We start from the raw sequence: 13850 nt of genomic DNA, 5'->3' as shown, positions 1-13850 counted from the left end.
CCAATTGAGGATTGCTTGTATCTTGCGGGGGTCAGGACGGACACAGCCACCCTCCACAATGTGTCCAAGGAATTCCACGGAGGGAGCGTGAAAAACGCATTTTTCAGCCTTGATAAAAAGCCTGTTTTCTAAACGGCGCTGGATGACCAAGCGGACGTGTTGAACATGCTCCCCAAGACTCCGGGAGAACACCAGGATGTCGTCCAGGTACAGCACCACAAATACGTCCAACATGTCCCTGAGTACGTCATTCATAAGTGCCTGGAAGACAGCAGGGGCATTGGTGAGGCCAAAGGGCATAACCAGGTATTCATAGTGCCCATGGGGGGTCTTGAAGGCTGTCTTCCATTCATCACCTTTCCGGATGCGGACAAGGTGGTATGCATTTCGAAGGTCCAACTTGGTAAACACTGTAGCACCGACGAGGGGCTCGAAATTTGAGCTCATGAGGGGAAGTGGATACTTGTTCTTGATAGTGATGTTGTTGAGCTGTCTGTAATCGATGCATGGCCTCAGATCCCCGCCCTTTTTCTTGACGAAAAAGAAACCGGCCGCCACCGGAGATGTTGACGGGCGTATGAGACCTTCAGCCAGGCACCCATTAATGTAACTGTCCATAGCTGCCTTCTCAGGTGGAGACAGGTTGTAAAGGCGACTGGAGGGAAGTTCAGCACCAGGACGGAGCTCGATGGCACAGTCGTAGGGTCGGTGCGGAGGAAGGGTGCAAGCGCGCTCCCTACTGAAGGCCTCACCTAGGTCATGGTATTCAGAAGGAACCTTGGTGAGGTCAGGTGGAGCAGGGCTGGGTCGTTCGGCCAAGGAAGGTGTCTGAGCGGACCGAAGGCAACGGGCATGGCAAGAAATACTCCAGCTCAGAATGCGGCCAGAACGCCAACAGACATGCGGTGTGTGGAGTTCCAACCAAGGTCTGCCCAGGATGAAAGGCGCATCAGGTGAAGTGATAACGTAGGGGCGGATACTCTCCACGTGATTACCTGAGAGTGAGCGTGAGTGTCTCACACCGATGAGTAATGGGACGACCATCCAAAGCGAACGCCGAGAGAGACTCCTCCAGGGGTGTGATAGGGAGTCCAACCTCTAGGGCATAAGAACGGTCAATAAAAGTCTCATCGGCACCAGAATCGATCAGCGCTGGGATGGAGAGTGTTCGCTCTTGCCAGGCGAGGATGACGAGAAACCTGGCTCTACTGGAGTGGGGGTTAGACAAGCGGCTCACACTGAACCCCCGACCGAGTGAGCCTTGTCTTTTGGGGTTCGAGCCGAGGGAGCCCTGGAAGACAGGCTTGGACATGTGTCAACCGAGTGCGTTGAGCTAGCACAGTACATGCAGAGCCCCTGTAGTCTCCGGTGCTCATGTTCCGCTGGAGTCAAACGGGCCCTTCCCAACTGCATGGGCTCCTCCTCACTGGTAGGCTGTGAGGAAGCAGGGAAGAAATGAGAAGACTGTTTCTGACTCACTGGTGGTGATGGGCGTAGCCTGTTTGCAGCACGACACTGGTGAGCTCTCTCTCGTTTACGCTCGTCAAGGGATATGGAGAGGGTGATGAGCTGGTTCAAAGAGGTAGGCCTTTCTATACCCACCAAGGCGTCCTTTATGGACTCCGCCAGGCCTCTTCGGAACGCGCTGAACAAAGCGGGCTCATTCCATTGACAGCGTGCAGCAAGGATACGAAATTCCGTGGCGTACTCTGCTACTGAGAGAGAACCCTGCTCAAGGGTAGAAAGGGCAGAATCAGCATCCTGCCCAGGGGCCTCATGATCAAAAATCATCCTGAATTCCTTGATAAATGCAGCGTAATCCTGCATATAAGGTGCGGAGCCCTCTCGACTGGCCATAACCCACCGACGGGCTTGCCCTGTGGTCAGGTTGGCAATGTAGGCTATGCGTGCAGTGGCAGTGGAATACATGCTTGGTTGTAGCTCGAACACATACTCACACTGCATCAGGAACTCGCGGCAGAGTGTGAAAGAGCCATCATACAGGGCCGGGGCAACGAGATGGGGCTCACGGGCAGAGGGTGCGTCGGGCGGAGAAACCGTGATTGGTGGCCCCGAAGGGGGAGAAATCTGGGCGCTGAGAGCAGCAACACGGTCGGTGAGAGTCTGAACCAAAAGGGTGAGTTGGCTAACCTGGGCCTGTTGTTCGGATGCCTGCGCCTGCTGAAGACCTGACACTGCCCGGACCTCCTCCCTCAATCCAGAAAAAAGAGCAGCTGCCTCAGATAGCTGGTGAGAATCTTGCGCCAGCAGCCTGTCCTGTGTCCGATGCGGGTCGGGGGTCGGGGGTCTTCCTGACTGCAACATGCTGGCTGGGTCTTTTGGCCAGAGCTTACTGTTATGTTGGCTGAAGGATGTGACCCAAAAGCTCAGCAGTGAGAAGTCAGTTAATAAAAGCAGCCCGAGGGCGCGTTTATTGAACACAAAAAAAGAGAAAAAACCAGTGAGAAGCTGTGGCTCTGTGGAAGGGCTGGGATGGCTTGGAGTTGCTGTGAAGAGAAAAAGAGTATCAATGAGTCAAAGTTTGGTGGATTGAGTGGCCTGTACTTTACCATGTGAGGTTAGGTGAAGCTCTGGCGTTGAATGACGTGCAGACCAGTCTTTTGTAGTGGCAGGCTGTTGATTGTGAAGTGGAGGCAGGTGTGGAGATTGATGACAGGTGTGCACAGCAGAGTCAGTCAGGAGTGGGAGGAGGTGAAGAGGAGTGAGCCGTAACAATTTTTTAAAATCAAATTTTCATTACATAATGTTTATGACATGTACGTCATGTACTTGACCTTTGACCTAATTAGGCACAAGCCTCGACCTCTCACCAATCAAAATAAAGATTCACAAATAGGTCCACATTTTTGGTGTTAAATCGCCTTCTTTGACAGTCATATTGTATTCCTGAAAAATAATGGCATATTACCTAACCTATGCCGTTACAATGACTGACATTTGACCAATAAAATGACCTACTTTTAGAACACACACACACCTGATACAAATATTTTGCTTCTGACAACATTAAGGAACGAGCCAATTTTCTGCTTAAAAATACCCATATTTTAAGTAAAATCTAAATAACATTAAAATATGAAAGAAATATCGCACATGCCATTTAGGTGCAATTTCCTACCATTTAGATAAATTAAAGCTGTCAGAAGAACAATGAATTTCAAAACCATAACCATAGACACAGTATGCCGGTTAGCTGATACATCTAGGCCTGGCATTATAAGGCATCATCATAGCAACTTCATATTTCATATACAAATAATATAAAACAAACAACAATCTATCAGGTAAAAATCACATTTACAGTGCCCTCCATAATTATTGGCACCCCTGGTTAAGATGTGTTTTTTAGCTTCTAATAATTTTTTAAAATTCAAATAATATGAACCCCACAGCATCACTGACCCACCCCCATACTTCACAGTGGGTATGAGGTGCTTTTCAGCATGTGCATCTTTTGTGGCACACTAGACCCACTTAGAGTGTTTGGTTTCAAAAAGTTCAATCTTGGTCTCATCTGTTCAAAGCACTCGGTCCCAGTTGAAGCCTGGGACCAAAGCACATGGTCCCAGTTGAAGCCTGGTACGGTGTGCTTTGGTCAGATGAGACCAAGATTGAGCTTTTTGGCAACAAACACTCTAAGTGGGTCTGGCGTGCCACGAAAGATGCGCATGCTGAAAAGCACCTCATACCCACTGTGAAGTATGGGGGTGGGTCAGTGATGCTGTGGGTCTGTTTCGCTTCCAAAGGCCCTGGGAACCTTGTTAGGGTGCATGGCATCATGAATGCTTTGAAATACCAGGACATTTTAAATCAAAATCTGTTGCCCTCTGCCCGAAAGCTGAAGATGGGTCGTCACTGGGTCTTTCAGCAAGACAATGACCCTAAACATATGGCCAAATCTACACAGAAATGGTTCACCAGACACAAAATCAAGCTCCTCCCATGGCCATCTCAGTCCCCAGACCTTGTTTTGTTGGCAAAAGTGGGTTGTACAAAGTATTAACACCAGGAGTTCTAATAATTGTGACACACATTATTTGATGTCAAATAATTATTTCTTTATGTGGGATTTTTTCCCCCACTGAATAAATGCACTTGTATTGAAGGTTGGATTTTTCTCTTTTTTTCCATTAAGGTCCCATATTATTTGAATAAAAAATATATATATTAGAAGCTAAAAAACACATCTTAACCAGGGGTGCCAATAATTATGGAGGGCACTGTATATATAATTTGACATCATTCATTATCACTTTAAAAAGTCCACATTGTTCAAATAAAGAATAAGTGACCTTAGCTAACCTCATTGTTCTTGAAATTAGCATTGGTAGATCTGCCATGTAGGCTATTCATCTTCAAAACAAGACCCTGACCTTGAATAGCTTACCACACGAATGCTATTTTTAGACCGTGACATCGCATTGTAAAGCAGAAGTGAGACATTATAGACACGCCCCTCGCATATAAATCATTATATTTCTGCTAGTTTTCTCTGGTAATCTTTCAAAAATCAACATGCCGATCAAACACTGCTACTATGGAACTTGTAGAAACAACATTACGACCGTCCACATATGAAAGATGTTTTTTTTCATACGTTTCCCGAAACCAAAGACTCAAAGGAAAAAATGTGAACAATGGATCAGCTTGTGAGGACGTCCGAAAGACCAGTTTACTGCCAGCAAAGTGAAGTCATTCACCTTCATATGCAGTAAAAATTTTGTTGGGGGTCATGGTCCTACAAATGACAATTGCCTGCCACAGCGTCCCCTGAAGAGTTAAGCCATTTTGATATTTTTACTTATTTTTTAGCTTGACGTTTTGCCGTGCTGCTTCTGTCTGACAATGAATGACCTGAAAAAAATTAGTAGTATCTGACTTCCACCGTTGTTACCTTTTCTGTTGTAAAGAAACAACTTTAGTAAGGGGGAAGAGTAAATAAATTAATAGAATTAAGATTTGTTTTTAATGAAAAAATAATAAATAAATAGAATTAATATTTGTTTTTAATGAAAAAATAAAAGTGTTCGTTCGCTGTCACTGTAGCATTTGCGATCGCTACACAAAGCAAACAATAAATATTACCTCCAAGAACGGTGCGGGATGTAAGACAACCAGAGGATATAATATATAAGAAAGACAGGGCATATGGGAATTAAAGGATAGTTTGTTGAAACAGGAGAACGTCATTGTCAGTGGCGTAAGGAAAAAGGTGTGGATCAGCTCGGCTCTTTTTCAGCCCTCGACACTCTAGCTATCTCCTTAACTCAACATTTGTATGTCCTTGCACATCTTTACCAGTTAGTTTGGCACCCGGGACATCATTTTCAGACAGAATTGGTAGGTTTAGCTCCGTAAACATCTCCTTTGTACACTATTGCCATTCATTTTCTACTGGGGACAAACGGGAACGTGTCCCCCCCTTAGCAACACTTGCTAACATCATGAATATTAATGAGCGGAATTGACTTACAGCGTGCAGTATGCCATTTGGAGCAGAGCCGTATAAAGACAGTCGCGACACTCTTTGATGTCGCCGCAGGTGATCACATGGTTCCTGTAGGGTGTGGGTAGTTCCAAGCACAAGCAGCGCTGTAGTGGTTTTCAATGGAACTGACAGCAGTAATTGCGACATTTATGGGATAATGGATAAAATCGCGTATCTAAGTAGTAGTTTGATTTTGTCATTGCATTATAACACATATTTAAATTCTAGTTTTACATTTGGAGGGGTAAGGCGACAACTGATAACTATGTAAACTGTTACGCAGAAGTGGACTTTCCCATGTGGAGTGAAAGTTTCATGTTTGTGTTAGCATTTGCACGAAAAATCGACTTTTACATTGAAATGCAAGATGATTTAGGTTTTTCTTTTTTCACAACAAGACTACTGTTTTTCCAGAGAATGTCTAGATTTCCTTGCTTCACCTAACTGTGGTAATAAATTTCAGTGTTGTTAATCTTACTGAAAAAAAGTAATTAATTATAGTTACAAATTACTTATCCCAAAAAGTAATTGCGTTAGTAACTCAATTACCTGAATGTAAGAGTAATTAGTTACTTGGCAAAGTAATTGGTGATAATTACTTGTTTTTTCCCCTCAAAAAAAAAAAAAAAAAAAAAATTGGCCACACTATGTGAAGTTTTTTGTGAAGGTTTTTGGTACAATTGGCCCGAGCCCAATTCTTTACCTTAATTTACCCTTTACCCTGAATCAACTGTTAAAAGTTGTTAAAATTGCTCCCATTATTGCATTTGTTCCCTTCTCTCTACTTTCGACATATGAAAGTTTTAAAACTGTTTCATCATTTAAAGATAGATTCAAGTTAAGATTTTGCCGATTTAGAAGCATTTTAGATAAAAAGTTACTTAGGTTCGCTAGGAAGGATCTCTACAACAGAGCCGTCCTAAAAAGTCTACTGCTTTAAGATGGCGGCTGTCTACTAACGCATTTAGTGCCATGCAGTGTTGTTAATTTTACTTTAAAAAAGTAATTAATTACAGTTACAAATTACTTCTCCCAAAAAGTAATTGCGTTAGTAACTCAGTTACCTGAATGTAAGAGTAATTAGTTACTTGGCAAAGTAACTAGTGATTTTTTTTTTTCTCCCCCCCCCCAAAAAAAAACACAGGTCACACAATGTGAAGCTTAAAGGGTTTGGGGGACAATTGGCCCTAGCCCAATTCTTTACCCTCCACTTAACTAGACACAAGGGTGTTGCGATAACTAGCTAGTAACCTTTGCTATGTGTGGAAGTCATTTAAAGTTGTGAATCAATCGTTAAAGTTGTTAAAATTTCTCCCATTATTGCATTAGTTCCCTTCTGTCTACTTTAAACATGTGTAAGTTTTAAAACTGTTTCATCATTTAAAGATAGATTTAAGTTAAGATTTTGCCGATTTAGGAGCATTTTAGATTAAAAAAAAGGAGGTCTACTGCTTTAAGATGGCGGCTGTTTACAAACGCATGTAGTCCTTAAAACATGTTGGCAATGCAGCAGTGTCTGTCATTTGCATCTAGTTCTATAATATGATATCTACCCTGTCATGTGGGCGTAGCTTGTCGGCTATGGCTGCAGTACAGTCAGGTATTATTGGAGCCACCTAGCATCGCGGTTGCAACGGCGTCTTCCCCACTCCTGCTCTGCTCTCGTCCCCTTGAGTCCGTTTCTCTCAGACTTTTTTTTAATTCAACCAACTTAGTAACGCATAGTAACGCACGCCTTTACCGCCTCAGTAACGGTAACGGCGTTGCCAAGATGAGAGAAGTAATTAATTAGATTACTCATAACTGAAAAAAATAACGCCGTTAGTAACGCCGTTATATTGTAACGCCGTTATTAACAACACTGGGTATTGACTCCCCAAATTTCATTGCTCTACGTTGAAAAAACCCAATAGACCCTACCCACGTGACGTCACAACTCCGTTCTCCTGAATGGTACCGCCCAATTGTCCGTCAAAACATAGTGTTAACCTGTTACGGCTACGTACATTCCTCCTATTTACGGCGTGTTTTTCTGCTCCTTAACATTAATAATCAAAATGGTGAAGGCGTGTGTGGCTGTTGGTTGCACTAACAGAGAAGATGGAAGGAGAGACTTGAAGTTTTACCGTATTCCGAGGGATCCAAAGAGGAGAGCGAAATGGACGGCTGCAATTCGACGTGAAAACTGGGCACCAAAAAATCACCACAGACTATGTAGTAGTCATTTTATATCCGGTAAGATGCATTTAATATATACTTAGAGGGTTTTGGGCTGACAAATAACCACAATTAAGATCATTGCTAGGCTAATCGCCGACAACATACACGTATGTATGTAGTGAGAGTGCTATCGCTAAACCATATAAACATTAAAAGCCTTAACTCCATTGACAAACGACATGAAATACATTAGACTTGACAGTGGATGTTAGCAATAACAAAAGATTTTGAATTGAAAATTTCGTAACTCACCTTTCCAAGCACAAGATAGATTCCTGCCGAATTTTCGTGGACGAGGACCTGTTTCACCCAACCAGCAACGAAGTATTTATAAGCCTCCAAGCTCTTGACGTTTTTCAAATTTTCGTGAGAATAGGCTGATTTTGTGTGGACAAGATAATTGTAAATATCAGCGAAGCAGATGTCAGGCAGACAGGGCGAAGACAGTGGGTCGAAAAACATCGATTTGGGCATCAAATATGGATCTGGCGACTGTATAGAACGAAGCTTTTCCACATAACGCCTTTTATGCAACACATCCAGTGAGTTTACGGCATCAGAAAGCACCGGGTCTTCCATGAAATGCATTTTAAATTCCTCGATCAATTGAAACCAATGCTAATACAGAGACAAAATGACGGACAAGTGGGCGGAACCTTACAGCGAGCACGTGGTTTTGTGACGTCGGTGGGTAGGGTCTATAGGAAAGGCCTTTTTTAAAACTCCTTTCTGTCGCCACTAGTTGGCACTGTAGAGTTGATGCAAACGACCCTTACAAGGCCCTTCAGGGTATGACTCTCAACAAGCACGGGAAGTTTGGCGCAGATATGTTGTATATCTGCTGAGTTATGACTGTTCAAAGTTTTTTGCGTGACAAATTGTTGACGGTCATTTTCACATTCCTGTTTGGACCCCTCCGCCTCAACGAAACCTCAATATTTTTCATCAGGCACCTGAACACAGGTCTTAAGGCTCCCCTGATGCAGGTTTGAGGTCAACAGATTTTTTTCCCTTGGAGGAGGAATCTGTCTCGTAAAAAAAGGCATTTCCTGTTCTGACTAGGGGGCGCTAGGCCTAATGGGTAATATTTCAATGCACTCGTGTTAAGGGTGGGATACCGCACATACATGCCAGATATGAAAAAGATTGAACGTTGTGTCAAGGAACTATTAGTCATTTACTGAATTTGTCATTTTGCCGAAAAAATGACCGACTTTGGCACCACGCCCAGGTCAGACCCGTGAATGAAAACGCACCATTTTAAAAATTTAAGATCTCATATGTCTCCTGAACAGTCTCACCAATTTTGAAGATGATCCAACTAACTCCCTCGGCGAATAGGTCTCAAATGTGCACCTTGTAAATTGATAAAAATTTCATATTCGATCCAAAATAACCGATTTCCTGTTGGGTTTGGAATATGGGTGTAAATGCTTTTTTGGAGAGGTTTTGGACAAGGTATAGACCCCCCAAATTTCATCGCTCTACGCTGACAGACCCTAATGTTATAGGCCAATTTTAAAATTTCAAAGGGGCGCCACTGAGCCATTATGTTACATTTTTTGCAACGTTGCAAAATTATCGAAATTTACAATTTTCCGCACGTATGTGCAAATTTTGGTGACTTTTCGTGCATGTTCAGGCCTCCAAATTGGTCGTTTTCATTTGCCCTGGAAAAAAAAATCCTTTGCAAAACAATAGGGCCTTCGCACGCTTATTGCTCCCCCCCCCCCCCCCCCCCATAAAAAAACCCTTTGCAAAACAATAGGGCCTTCGCACGCTTAGTGCTCGGGCCCTAAAAAGCGATTTAGATATAGAAATTAGGAGACGTCTTCCTTCTATCTCCTAGCGGCCATACGCCTGAATGACTAAAATGAGCGTTTCTCCACTGCATGCTGGGCAATATCATTTCAGCGGTAAATCTGCCACTTGAAACTACAAGTACCAGAATCCTTTGCTCTTATAAATCTGACGTCCGAGGCGGTGCAGTTTGACAGCGGCGGCACCCAGTTTACGACCGTAGAGTCCCGATTTGCAACAGTCAAGTCGCTCGTCGCACGGTTCTATTGTTCGTCGTTCGGTGGTTAGCAGTGGTCGCAGACCGCTCGGAAGGATGTCTGACGGAGTCGGGGGCGAAGACAACAGCGGCTCCATGGAGGTGTCGGCCGTTCACACCGTGGCGGACGCCTCTGTGCTCCAGAAGCATATTCGCAAACTCGTCCCTCTGCTGCTGGAAGATGGCGGCGAGGCCCCGGCCTCTCTGGAAACTTCCCTGGAGGAGAAGAGCACCGTGGAGCAGATGAAAAAATTCCTGGGCGATCCTCAAGTCCACACTATCTTAGTGGAGAGAAGCGCGCTGAAAGGTAGTTGAATTCTCTTCGTCTTTCTTGGGCGGCTAACCTCGCTTAGCTCGGCTACAACCAGACAATGACGTCACTCTTGTCCATTTTCTCTAAAACCCCGGTTAAATGTTAGCTCTTCATTTTCCATTTGTATGCAGAAGAGCAATGAATCGATTTGTGAAATTCCAGAATTGTTTTTTTTTTTTTTTTTTTTTTTTTAAATTTATAATCGGATTTCAAGCTAATGTATGTTCACAAACAGAAATATTCGGTGTCAAAAATACTTCATCCGTTCGATTTCGAACTCGTGTTTGGCAAAAATGACCATAGACTCTGCTATCATTAAATTTTTGACTGAATTTTGTAGTGGTACAAGTTTAATGATTTAGAAAATAAAATCTGTGTTATTAATTGCCATTTAGACTCGGTTGGCTTCCTTTTTGTTTTGTTTTAAACTAGTTAATTATTTGTTAAATTAATAAAAACAATATTGTGTTTGCATCCACGAAGCGATTTGCTTGCTCACTATCCAGGGCAAGTGTAACATTTGAAAAATAATTCATTTGAAATAATTTAACTTTAAATACTTTCTATCTGGATAATTGGGGGCTAAAGTGCTGCAAATCATTATTGAAAAGCTTACATAAAGTTAATTGGGTTTAAGTTCCTTTGGTAGTTTTCATTGGTCATAGAGAAAATCAATGAGTCGACATTTTATTTCCCCCATATCTGATTCGTTACGAACGGGAAGCCAGCACTGCACCACTTTGGGTGTGTCTGCAGTTATGAGTCTGCAGCCATAAATGCGTTTTATTTGCACGTTATTCCTGCACTGTAAATCTAAGACAATCACGAGCCACCTTCTGTGCTAAATATAAATGGAAAAATAACATTCTGGCCTTCGGGAGTCATGATGATTTGGTGGCTTCTATCATGTGAGTCAGCATGCGTCAATGAAGACTTTCTATTCAGATATGCTGCGAGCTTCCAAATGTAACAACTTAACAAGTAATGAATAATTTAATCTTTTCACAGAGGACGTTGGCGACGAAGGAGAGGAAGAGAAGGAGTCCATCACTTACAACATCAGTATCGATATTCATTATGGGCTGAAGTCTAACAGGTAAACCTAATGTCCTTTCCATTAATTTTAAACCACGGGGGGTCAAACATCGAGCCCACTCGGTTGTCCAATTCAGGCACTTTGTAGCTCATTCATACTGTGCATATACAGAATCACATGCTTTAATTTTGACATTGGCGCCGTGAAACTGATTTGTGTGATCGAGTGGGTGCACAACTGCACTTTTGTCTCCACAATAATATTCGCTCCCTCACTGTCAAAATGGCGTCGTCAATGGCAGCCAATGAGTTAAAAAAAGGAATTGACCCAATAATGCCCCGAAACCGACAGAAAGTTGCACCAAATACAGAGAAAGTAACCTGGAAATGCTCCAAATTCAACAGTAACTGACCAATGAAAAGGAAGCAGCCTGAAAATGCTCCAAAACAAACATCAAGTGACACCAAAGTAACATGAAGTAAACAGGAAATGCCCAAAATCAACAGGAAGCGACCAATGAAAGGACACAGCCCAGTAAGCGCTCAAAAATACCTTTTAAAAAAAAAAAAAAAAAAAAAAAGGAAGTGAACTGGAAATGCTCCAAATCAACAGGAAGTGACCAATGAACAGGGAGCAGCCCGGAAATACCCCAAAATCAATACGAAATGATCCAAAATTTAAAGGGAGGGACCCATAACTACCTTCAAATTACAAGGAGGTGACACAAAATGAGCTCATGGCCTGCTATTGACAATGTGAGTTACAATGTTCACCTTACTGTATTTTCCACAGAATAAGGCGTACCTTCAATAAATGGCCTATTGTAACACTGTTTTCATCTAGAACAGGGGTCCCCAAACTTTTTCCTGTGAGGGCCACATAACTTTCCCTTCTCTGAAGAGGGGCCGGGGTCAGTTTGTAACAGAAAAAGTGTGACGATTGCAGGAGTGCCTAAATGTAAAAAATTATTGTTTTTCAGAAAGCCACAATCAAATAACCCTTTCTGGGTCTTCACGGAACAAAAGTGAATAGAATAAATATAATAATATAATATAAAATAATATAATAATAATAACACTATTAATTAAATAGATAAAACCAAATACCCCTCTCTGAGATCTTCACAGAAAAAAAGCCAGGAAATAAATAACACTATTGAGAGAAAAAAAAAAATTCTGAATGCTCTCTAGTATTGTTCAGGGGGCCGGACCAAATGTGGAGGCGGGCTGTATCCGGCCCGCGGGCCGTAGTTTGGGGACCCCTGATCTAGAGGATGTATCGCATTCTTCAGGGGCAGTAGTAGTACTGGTTGGGTTTGTGTTATGCATCCACTAGATGGAGCTCCACTAAAGGGAATGTCATGCCATGATTAGCCAATATTGATCTATATAAGGTGCGCATTTTATTGTGGAATATATGGTACTTAAATTGGGAGACGAGCTGCGGAGGCTCATTTTCAGTGCTTGTTCAATCGCCCCCTCCCAGGCAAAATTGCTTGGATGTCGAGCATTGTAAATGGCAGCCTGTAAGTTGACTTATTTTGGCCAAAAATGATCTAGTCCGGCCCACATGAGATCTAATTGCAAATAAAAATGAGTTTGACACCCTTGTTTTAACTAACCGTAGCCATCAGTTACCACATTTGAACTGTGTAAATTCTTAGTTTTACAGCAACACATGCTTACTTCCCGCAGCTTGGCCCTGATCAAGAGGACGGGCGTCATCGACGCAGATAAACCCATTTCGACCCAAGTCCGCGTCCTGACGCTGAGCGAGGATTCTCCGTACGAGACACTCCACTCATTCATCAGCAACGCAGTCGCTCCCTTCTTCAAGTCGTACATCCGCGAATCTGGAAAGGCGGATAGGTAATTATTCCCCTATTGCGTACTGCGAAAGCCTACCGTGCTGACGCGGTGAATTCCTCTGCAGGGATGGAGACAAAATGGCGCCTTCTGTGGAGAAAAAGATCGCAGAGCTGGAGATGGGCCTCCTGCACTTGCAGCAGAACATCGAGATCCCAGAGATCAGTTTGCTCATCCACCCCATCATCACTAACATCGCCAAGCAGTGCTACGAGCGTGGCGAGAAGCCTAAAGTGACTGACTTTGGTGACAAAGTGGAAGACCCCAGCTTCTTGAACCAGCTACAGTCTGGAGTCAACCGCTGGATCAGAGAAATTCAGAAAGTAAGAGATATAGTTATTGTTTTCAAGCTCTTTTCATCCTTCTTCTGACTTTATCACGAGTAGACGTCCAATCTGTTTGAAATGGTAGTGTTATCCTTCCCACTTTAAACGGATTGGACTTCTCCGGCCGTTAGTGGCAGCCAATGCCAGGCAACGAGTTAATTTTGGGGAATTTTACTTCATTTTCTGTTGATTTTCGGTCACTTCCTTTTCCTTATAGAGAATTTACAGGTTACTTCCTGTTGATTTTGGGAAATTTACAGGTCTTTTCCTGTTGATATCGGGTTACTGACAATGAAGTGACTCAATATCAACAGGTTAGTCACCTGTAAATGCCCTAAGATGAACAAGAAGTGATTTGTAAATGCCTACAAATGACTGGCTGTGAATGCTCAGGTTTTAGTGCCATTGACGGCGCTAGACATCCAGTCCAGTCCAAATGAATTGGACGTGTAGCGCTTTCAACGGGAGTCAATGTCAGGCAATGGCTCCGTTCCAATCACGGTTTGAGTTGCCCTCGCTCACTTG

At 43.1% G+C, this 13850-nt stretch overlaps 1 protein-coding gene across 1 annotated transcript in view; it reads left to right on the top strand.

Annotated features, from left to right (window-relative positions):
• The first annotated feature begins 9704 nt into the window (after positions 1-9704).
• Positions 9705-13850, top strand: part of dync1h1 (dynein, cytoplasmic 1, heavy chain 1) — a 93577-nt gene continuing 89431 nt past the window's right edge. The window contains exons 1-4 of the mRNA XM_057858868.1: positions 9705-10092; positions 11107-11194; positions 12829-13002; positions 13067-13322. Of these exons, the coding sequence (XP_057714851.1) occupies positions 9843-10092; positions 11107-11194; positions 12829-13002; positions 13067-13322 (768 nt within the window). The 5' untranslated portion in view covers positions 9705-9842. The remainder of the gene's footprint in view (positions 10093-11106; positions 11195-12828; positions 13003-13066; positions 13323-13850) is intronic.

The sequence above is a fragment of the Corythoichthys intestinalis genome, chromosome 15, assembly GCF_030265065.1.
Source record: "Corythoichthys intestinalis isolate RoL2023-P3 chromosome 15, ASM3026506v1, whole genome shotgun sequence".
Taxonomy (NCBI): Eukaryota; Metazoa; Chordata; class Actinopteri; order Syngnathiformes; family Syngnathidae; genus Corythoichthys; species Corythoichthys intestinalis.
Note: the sequence above shows the minus strand (reverse complement) of the source record. Positions and strands in the feature narration are given on the sequence as shown.